General features: G+C 41.6%; 1 protein-coding gene across 1 annotated transcript; it reads right to left on the bottom strand.

The window, feature by feature from the left end:
- Positions 1–240: 240 nt before the first annotated feature.
- On the bottom strand, positions 241–9,569 carry LOC113059366 (free fatty acid receptor 2-like). Its single transcript, XM_026227825.1, has 2 exons — positions 9,483–9,569; positions 241–1,179 (listed from the first exon to the last, which is right to left on the bottom strand). Exon 2 carries the CDS (start codon positions 1,159–1,161, stop codon positions 244–246), a length of 918 nt encoding a protein of 305 aa, XP_026083610.1. The 5' UTR covers positions 1,162–1,179; positions 9,483–9,569; the 3' UTR covers positions 241–243.
- Between the last annotated feature and the right edge of the window lie 1,103 nt (positions 9,570–10,672).

Here is a 10,672-nt window from a genome sequence, read left to right as displayed (position 1 = left end):
TTTAAATTAAACTTTCTTGAACAGCAAATCTCTGAGATGATTTCTGAAGAATCATGAGCACAAGAGACACTTAAATTTTCTTAAATCTTAATTACCTCAAACTTTAGTACTACTTTGAAAATAACAATGCTAAATGTAACAATCCTTAAATAATGAATTTATATTTAAAGTTATTCAATTAATACATATATTTGCATTTTACATGAAGCCATGACATAACTGATGTTCAAATGCACAAAAGGTTTATTTTGCCACAATCACAAGTTCAGTGTCACTCTTTTTAGTCTTCTTATGTGTAAAACACCACTTCTTGAGTAGAGAAACAGTTTTGCTTTCTCTGAAAGTCGAGGACGAGAAGTAAAACACGAATGGATCCAGACAGGTGTTGAGGGTGCTGGGCAGGAGCGTGTAGTACCTCCACAATGGGCTGTCGTTGCTACTAAAACCCACCAGATGAGACAAGTTGTAGGGTAAAAAACAGAGTAAAAAGATGGTCAGCGTGCACAATGCCATGCCAATGGCCCTTTGCTTTCTCTCTTTAGTTATACGTGGTCTGGTGTACAGGATGTAGATGCAGTTGATATAGCAGAAGATACAAACTAAGAGTGGCAGCAAGTATATAACCACAAAAAATTCAAATCGAACTGGTAACAAGATCTTCTTTTGCTGCTCTGTGAAATGTGTATAGCAGACGTTTTTGGGAAGGGTGGCATTAAGATCTGGCATGTGGACAGTGATGAATACGATGCTGCAATGGGCAGCGCTGACCAGCCAGATGATGACGCATCCTGCTGCGGCATAAAGTGGCTTACGCGTCAGTCTGTATTTGAGTGGAAACACCACCCCTAAGTAGCGGTCAATGGCTATAGGCATGTGCAACAGGGAGCTGGTGTAAATGGTGGTGAAAAAGAAATAAGTGACTATGGAGCACAGGGTCTGGGATAAGTGCCATTCCATGCCAGCGGCAGCTTCGTACATCTTGAAGGGCAGAAAGAGCAGGAAGACCAAGTCAGAAGCCGTCAGGTTGAAGAGCAGAATGTCATTCGGACTGGGTTTGTTACCCAGTTTCTTAAAGAAGGTGCAAATAGCTAGTAGATTGGCGGGAAAGCCGATCAGTAATGTCAGGATGTATACGGCTAAAATCACCCACTGGGTTTTCATTTTTCATGTGAATGGACTCTGAAAAACATCAAAATGAGACTGACATTTATCGAGCAACATATATGATAATTAAAATTACACATTTTATTCCATTATTTAATATTTATTATTTGCTTTTTTAATGTAGCATCCTGTGCTTGATAAGTACACATTGTATAGTATTTTTTGTTCTAAGTTTTAAAAGTATTTTATTTTTTAAGACCAATGTACAGTATTTTTGTTATTATTTGTAACGATACGACCTTTGTAATCCTCGGGAAGAAGGAGGCGGGAACCGACGCACAATCAAAACATTTTAATAATTGAAAAATAAACACAAAACAGCGCACCAGCCCCTCACGGATGACTGGTGCGCACAAAATAAAAAGCAAACATAAAATAATGTCCCAGGCCTGGTCCTCTCTCGTCCTTCACGGTCGTCGCTCCAGTTTTATATCCTTCCATCTCCTACGTGGGACTCGATACTGGCGGTGGGGCACAGGTGCAGTTCATCTTCAATCACTACACCTGGCCTCACTCCTCGTTCCCACGCCTCTCGGCCCCGCCCCACTCGCCACATGCCCCCATCGCCCCTCGCAGGCCGGGGGGTAGTCCCGAGACTGCGCTCTACTCCCCCCCCCTCCCTCCGGGGGGGACCGCTCACGGGGACCTGCGGGAACCTGGGGGGTAGGACAGACGAGGCGAGAGAAAAGGAGATGGAAGGAGGAGCGACAGAGACGAGAGAGGGGAGAGAAAAAAATAAAATAAAAATTCCGGTTCCCAGACGCACTGCTGCTCGGCCCTCCACCAGCTGGGTGATCTCCTCCGCGGTGCCTGGTGGTGGCACTGGACGGCCCTCAGCGGACGGCACGACACTCCTCCGCCGCCCGATGGACGGCGACGGCTCCTCCGATTTTGGGCAGCAGCAGGAGTCCCCCGTTCCCTGCCCCTCCGGATTCCATCGCGGAGGCAGCAGGCTCCGGCCCCCTGGCGAACGGCGCCAACTCCTCCGCTCCCTCACGGACGGCAGCCGCCCCTCCATATCGTGGGCGGCCGGCAGCGAGCTCGCCCGTCCCCGGCAACTCGCTCCAGCCCACCGCCTCGAGCGTCCCTGGCGGCACATACTTCGCCAGCTCAAAGGCACCGCGGATTCACCACAGCGGCGAGGGATCTTCAGCAGCGCGTCCCTCCTTCTCCCGGGCTTCAGCACCACTGTAACGATACGACCTTTGTAATCATCGGGAAGAAGGAGGCGGGAACCGGCGCAATATCAAAACATTTTAATAATGTTAAGCTCATCTTCAATCACTACACCTGGCCTCACTCCTCGTTCCCACGCCTCTCGGCCCCACCCCACTCGCCACATTATTGTTTCAACAATTAGTGACTTAAAGTAAATTACTTAAGTCACTAATATGAAAACAGCCTTACCACAAACGTACTCGGTTACTAACATAACCTCTGTTCCCTGACATACGGGAACAATTACTGCATCTGCTAAAACGCTATGGGAAAAAGCCTTTTTCTCACAAAAGTGAAACTGCATGGCCATTGGTTTATGCAGTGTATTAAAAACAAACAAACTGCTTGGCTAATGGAGAGCGCCTGCAAGGCCATAGAGGCGTCTTGAAGACTGAGATCTAGCTTCTGAAATTGTGTTTAATAATTGCTCTGGGAGAAACAAAGGCTCCCATTTAGCGGTCAGAGGTGCAGGGCACATAGGTCAGGCCAAGGTTGCCTTATTGTCCTGTTCGCTTGAGAGGAGATCCTGAGGCTCCTACCAATAGCTGAGTTAACTCTGATAGCCACAGCTGGTCCATCATAAGGGGGGCCACCAGGAGAATCTTGTGTTTTTGTTCCTTTACTCGCCTGATTACCTGTGGGATTAGGACGATTGGGGGAAAAGCAATAAAGAAGGAGGTTGGGCCAATTGTGAGCCAATGTGTCCCTGATCTTTGAGAAATAAATTGGGCAGTGAGAATTGTCTGAGACAAAGAGGCAAAAATATCCTAGTCCTCACTGAAGATCTTCTAGGTCCTCTGACTGCGGTTGGAATGTCCACTCCCCTGAGCGGACCTTGCTCCTTGATAACATCTTTGCTCCAAGGTTCAATTTGCCTGGTATATGCGTTGCTCTCAGTGAGCGCAGGTTGAGTTGAGGCCATTCCAGAAGGCGCTCTACTAAAGTGAAAAGACACTTCGAAGAGAGGCCTCCCTAGCGATTTACCACAGACATGTTGTCTGATCGGATTAACACATGGTGCCCCTTTAGGACTGGCAGGAGGAACTGACAGGCACGACATACTGCTAGCATTTCCAGGCAGTTGATGTGGAAGTCTTTTTCCGTCCTCGACTAGTGGCTGAAAATCGGTATGCCCTCGCACACTGCCCCCGAAAAAGGGAGTTGGAGGCATCTGTCATGATAATTGTAATTCTGCAAATCATCTCCATGGCCACGCCATGTTCCATCCAGTGGGAGTTCTTCCAGAGGGCCAGGGCTGTAACACAGGCCTGACTCACCCTTGGGCCTATGACACCACGCATGGGATGGAAGCCGTGGTTTCAACCAGTGCTGAAGGGGGTGCATATGAAACAGACCCAACTGTAGCACTGGCGATCCCGCTACCATAAGCCCCAGCATCCTCTGAATTACCTTTTGAGGGTATCAATCTTGAAGGAGGTCGCCAGCCTCTGAATGGCCAGAGCACGTTCCGGCGTGACTACAGTCAAAAAAAAATTCCCAGGAATGATATTCCCTGGCTGGGGAACAACGTGCTCTAGGCAAAATCCAGATGGCTGAGGTAAAGGGTCCTGTGCGATATTGATTCTGAATCTGACTCGGCCAGAATGAGCCAGTCATCAAGGTTGTTGAGAATGCAGATTCCCATCCGTCTCGGAGGGGAGAGAGCCATGTCCATGCACTTCATAAAAGTGTGGGGTGCCAGGGACAGCCCGAAGGAAAGGACTGTACATTGATAAACTCTCTCGAACACGAATCTAAAGAATAAAGGGAGGTATTCGGATCTGGAATGTGGACAGTGATGAATACGATGGGCAGCGCTGACATCAGGGGAGCTGGAGCACTTAGGCAGGGAATGTTGCATAGCTTTGGACAATTACTGTCCCTCCATGAACCATCCAGTAAGCTGCCTTTGCTTTCCAAACAATAGCCATGGGCAGGCAGTGGTGCATGGACACCAACTCATCCAGGGGAGCAGCTTTTCATACCCCTTCTCTTCAGCGCTGTTGATGGAAGTGAGGGTGGCTGAAGTAGAAGCAAGAAGGCAGGCGTAGTAGGGCATGTGCCACGATCTGGTGAGATTGTCATGGACTTCCTGGAAAAATGGAGAGGAATGCTGACAAGGGGCTTGGTGGTGCCCCAACAGGCACCAGAATCCAGATAGCTACAGGAGGTTTACTCTGGTGGAGACCACTCTAAGCCCAGCTCTTCGACCGCTGTCATCGAGAAGCTCTTCCTCGCTTCCCCCTGAATTAGATGAGGTGATCAGCCCGGGAGAAAAGGACAGGAGAACACTCTCTCTAGGGCAAGAGCGAGGCATGCAGGATCTGGTCCAACCGTAAGCTCGCTTGAAGCTGGTCACACGAGTTCTCTGGAGGGCATGAGGAGCAGAACCACTCTCTGAAAAAAAGGGATTCATGAGCGGAGAGAGGGGAGACTGAAGGTCTCACAGAGAGAACAATAATTTCCTGTGAGCGCACATTCTGCATGGGATTTCCCCAAACAGGAAATTCTGTTTGGCCATCATTGGCATGCAGGGGAGACCCACAAACCGCAGTGATGGTGTGGAATTTGCAACAACGACAAGCTCATTTAGAAAGCTCCTTTAGTATTTCTGGATGATGTAGGGGAAACTCCTGTGGGAATGCCCGCTTATATAGCCAGATGATCCTCCCATTATGGCAGGCTTTGGTGGACTTCATCATTATAGCCACATGGTTCATTTTAATGCACTGCACTAACAAATGTCAGTGCAGTTTCACTGCGTGATTTAAAAAAGGCTTCAGTTTGTGAGAAAAAAGGCTTTTTCCCGTTGCATCTTGGGAGATGCAGTACGACCGTAGTATCGAAAAGGGAAGGTTTGCGTGCTTCCTGGGGTCCTCTTATAGTCTGATTTGGCAGATTTTTCTGTTTTATTCCTGTAGACATTGCCTGAGAATAGCCATATCGAGCACAATTCATTGCACAGGATGTTTAAGAGATTCTTATGTAATACTGAAAGGATAACTGACTGGTGTAAAGCAGACACAGCTAAAGTTGAACTAAAATGCAAAACTGGAAGTGTGTATAATATCTGAACTCATAGGAGTGGAAATCACAGGCAAACCTCTCGGTTACCGCAGTAAAGATAGTTTGCGGTTTGATATTCAGATTTCTTTTGGCTATAAATATGCAGTGCGCTCTCATAAACATGCAAATGATAATGAAAGTCATTCTCCATGATTTATGAATTCAGGTGATGCTGCCCTCTGGGCCGAAATCTATTTTCTTTTGTTGTGACTCTTAATTTTATAATGCCTATAGCTCCAAAGGTTTTACACGTAAAATGAATGAAACTGGTATCATCTTCACCAGCTTGAGCTGTGAATTTTTCATAGTAAAGCTCTTGTCTGTAAACCCCTTGATAAGTCCGGTAAGTGAAAGATAGGCATTCTTCATTTTTTATGTCTATTTCCAATAAACAGGCAGACTGCTGGAAAACAAAATCATGTTTTAGGTTGAGTTCGATTTGTGAAAACTTTCACAATCGCATTTTATTGCATGGCAGTGTTTATCTTTGCTCTGCCACATTTCTGGTATAACATAGGTGGAGTTTCACTTTTATGCTTGGGGGTGGGCAGCCATTGGCAGACAAGCCACAATAACTTAATGTTTTACATTTCATATATTTATATAATGCATATTCGATATGAAAAATCCAGGTTGTACCAGTGGCCATGTTTGAAATTGTTTAATTTGTATGTTCATTCTATTAATTCATTTGTGCTATTTACACAATTTTTTTCAGTTTGACGGTTTCCAGGTACAGAAACCAAATAATAAAATGTAAAATAGCACTTCATACTTAGTGTCTAAATAATTTTTGGTCGCAAAATTTTCTGGTATCCTACAGTATGAAGAATTTGGGGGTATAATCGGTCACAGTTCAATTTATTTTACAATACTCGCTTACATAAATGAGCTAGTCTATAGTGTCCTGCACCCACTAGTTAAACAATATTAACAATTATTTCTGGTGTCTGAATTTTTGATTTGAATGCGGATTAATACTTGTTAAAACTACAAATAATTCAGTCAAGAGCAGTGAGTGATTTTCTTTCATTTTCTTGTATTAACATTAAAGACACCTACCGTGGTCACTTTAAAAGATTATAATGATTATAATGATACACATCCGATTTCTCTCTAGCCTCCTTCATTTTTTTAAGTTTCTCTAGAGTAATTGGAGATTTTTTTTTTTTTTTTGGTTGTACCTTTCTTTGAATAGGCTACTTGGCTTCAATATTCTGATTTGTGAATGTTGCAGAGTCGGCTATTGTTTTTGTCAGTTGACTACGGTGGCCGAGACCGCTCAACAAGCTGGAACTTAAGAAAACACATGCAAATTGAAAAAAACTTCAGCAAGTGAAGAAAACATCTTCATCAGTTTGACAACACAAGTGTTGCAAATCCTCACAACACATGCATAAACAAAACGCGCTGCAAATCATCACAACACATGCATATAGCGAAACATGCTGAAAATCATCACAACACATGCATATAGCGAAACGCGCTGCAAATCATCACAACACATGCATATAGCAAAATGCGCTGCAAATCCTTCACAACACATGCATATAATGAAACGCACTGAAAAAACTTCACAACACATGTAAATTAAGAAACGCTGTAACTCCTCACAGCACATACACATTAAGAAACAATAAATTAAGCATTACAAATTTATTTTCATTAACCTTGAAATTCTATTTAGTTGAGAATATTAAAGTTAGCCATCTTAAGTAACGTTTTACATTTAATCATGTAATTATTCAGCTTATTTAGGCTAATAATATCCAAAAGATAAAGGAAACTCACCTTTCAGTTCACCAACAACTCCACTGACCAGTAGCCACTGCACGATAAACAAATCCAAGTCGGGTCCGACACTTTTTGAGGTCTCCTTGAAACATTTCCATTGTGGAATTGCAGCGCATTTCATTTATGCATGTGTTGTGAAGGATTTGCAGCACGTTTCGTTTATGCAGGTGTTGTGATGATTTGCAGCTCGTTTCGTTACTGTATATTCAGGTGTTGTGATGATTTGAAGCGCGTTTCGTTATATGCATGTGTTGTGAAGGATTTGCAGCGCGTTTCGTTACTGTATATTCAGGTGTTGTGATGATTTGAAGCGCGTTTCGTTATATGCATGTGTTGTGAAGGATTTGCAGCGCGTTTCGTTACTGTATATTCAGGTGTTGTGATGATTTGCAGCTGGTTTCGTTTATGCATGTGCTTTGATGATTTGGAGCGCGTTTCGTTATATGCATGTGTTGTGAAGGATTTGCAGCGCGTTTCGTTTATGCAGGTATTGTGATGATTTGCAGCTCGTTTCGTTACTGTATATTCAGGTGTTGTGATGATTGGAAGCGCGTTTCGTTATATGCATGTGTTGTGAAGGATTTGCAGCGCGTTTCGTTATATGCATGTGTTGTGAAGGATTTGCAGCGCGTTTCGTTACTGTATATTCAGGTTTTGTGATGATTTGCAGCTCGTTTCGTTTATGCATGTGTTTTGATGATTTGCACCTCGTTTCGTTTATGCATGTGTTGTGATGATTTGCAGCTCGTTTCGTTACTGTATATTCAGGTGTTGTGATGATTTGCAGCTTGTTTCGTTTATGCATGTGTTGTGATGATTTGCAACACTTGTGCTGTCAAACTGATGAAGATGTTTTCTTAATTTGATGATGTTTTTTCAATTTACAGGTGTTTTTTAAGTTGCAGCGTGTTGAGCTGTCTCGGGCACCGTAATTAACCCTTTCCTCAGCCAATAACTATTCTGATTTGCACATTTCTCAGTGCAGTGTTAGTCAGTTAACCTTTCCCCTCATTTACATCACTATTTTGATTTTGATTAGGTCAGCTGACCCTTCCCTGAGTCACGTAGCCTACATCACTATTCTTATCTGTGACTTTTACTGACTCAGGGTAGGGTCAACTGACCCTAAATGAACTGTAGTGAATAGTGATGAATAGTGACGTTACTGACCCAGGGAGCCGTACACTGAACATAATTGCACTGTGAACATTTTATCACAAAATGTTGATGTAAATCAAAATAATGACGTAAATGAATCAGGGAAAGGTTAACACTGCACTGTGAAAGTTTTCACAAAATGGGTGCATTTCCCAAAACTATAGTTGCTAACTAAGTTAGCAACTTTGTTGGTTGCAATACAATTTCCCATTGCCAACCAACTAAGTTGCTAACAGGTTAGCAACTAGGTTTTGCGAAACGCACCCCAGGGCTCAGGAAAGGGTTAACTGACTATAAACTAATATATATATATATAAACAACTATAGCCTATAGCATAACATAAACTATAACATTCGCAAATCGGAATATTGAAACCAAGTAATCATATAAGGGTTCAACAACCAAAACCTTATTGTGAAACAGAGTGTACAAGTGTATATAGCCCATAAGCTCATTTACCTAATGAATTGGAAACCGTTAGCAGCACCGTATAACAGTATTAGCTTACAAGAAAAAGGGGACAAAGCAAAGAGAAACCCTGCCACGCGCTAAAATGCAATTGTTAAAGTTTTCACAAATCAAGCTCGGCCTAAAACAACGATTGCGTGTTTATTGGCAATAGACGTAAAGCATGAAGGACGCTTATCTTTCACTTTCCTTACTAGTGGACTTACCGAGGGGTTTACAGACAAGAGCTTTGCTGTGGAAGAAATTCACAGATCAATCTGTTGAAGACGACACTGGATTCATTCCAGCTGCATTGTAAAATTAAGATTCGCTACGAAAGCATCAGCTGATTTAACAAATCATGGAGAATGACTTTCGGTATTTGCATGTATACTGACAACACTGCGTATTTATAGTCATAATGTGAATATCAAACCGCAAACTATTGCAAACTACTGCGGTCTCACACCGCGCTAGCTTTCGACAAACATATATGGATAAAAAAGGTTACAATATATGATATTTAGTTTTGTATTGGGAGTATTTTGACATTACATTAAACATTTATTTTAGCATGTAAAACTGAAAGTATAATATCATAATTAAATAAAAATAATATTGCTTTTGGTCTTACCCTTTCGAGAACAGAAATACAGTTCCCTTGAGAAATGTAACAGTATGAAGGATCATAGAAAAGGTGTCCAGTCCGAGTTTATGCTTCACACCACTCATCATTGACGTAGATAAGCCTACATGCGTTTATGAAATGAGCTAAAAAAAAAAAGAGGATGATTTCATTCTGAACTTTTATCAGAAGGAAAGTTTTTTTTTCCATGGAACCTATTTTTATTATTTTCCGCTAAATTATTTTTAGAGGAAAAAAAAACCCCGCAATGTTCAGACTTTTTATAATAGGGTACTTCTACTTTTAAAAATGCATTGTATCTAACATTTGACATTAGTTTTAATCACATTACTATGTACGTTAATAATGCATGTAGGCCTAAAATAAGATCAGTAAAATGAGAGATAACGTTACGATGTTGAGGATCGTCCACATATTTTATTAAATATATTTATTTGTGTGCAATGCATCTTTGTTAACAAACTTAGAAATCCATATTGCGGCCTTTGTATTGATTGAATAGCCTATTGTGTGTGTATGTATATAAATATATATATATATATATATATATATATATATATATATATATATATAGCCTCTCTCTCTCTCTCTCTCTCTCTCTCTCTCTCTCTCTATATATATATATATATATATATATATATATAGCTTGTAATTAAAAATAATGTGAATTGGTTGTAACCATAACTCCAGATCAGTGGAAAAAGAGAAATTTCGTTCTGGCTGTTGTGCTAAAGAGTGATAGCATAGGATATAGAAAAATACCCTATGTTTGTTGGTTTCTGTGTTATAAAATCAATAGAAATGCTTTTTAAAATGAGCTCCACCTGTGAACCTGAGGAGAAGTGACTTCAGTTCAAACATCAATTAAAAGTCACCAAAACACCAGCTGTTTCACAGACATTGAGCAGAAAAGTGTTCAAATACTTGCCACTGAATCTGCAAGGTTTGCATTAAAAGACTGTGACTATTTTAAATAATAGTTCACCCTAAAATAATTTACTTACTCTCATGTCATCCAAAACTTGCATGCTGTTTCTTTATCCATTATTTGCATGTCAGGTTTATGTAAAAAGAAGATTTTTTGAAGGATTAAGGTTTGTATAAAAAGAAACTTAAAATGAAGGTGCACACAATAAAAATATTTAACTAATAGTTCACCATATTTTTAATAATTGATT

The sequence above is a fragment of the Carassius auratus genome, chromosome 41 (assembly GCF_003368295.1).
Source record: "Carassius auratus strain Wakin chromosome 41, ASM336829v1, whole genome shotgun sequence".
NCBI classification, from domain to species: Eukaryota; Metazoa; Chordata; class Actinopteri; order Cypriniformes; family Cyprinidae; genus Carassius; species Carassius auratus.
This window is presented reverse-complemented; position numbering and strand designations above follow the sequence as displayed.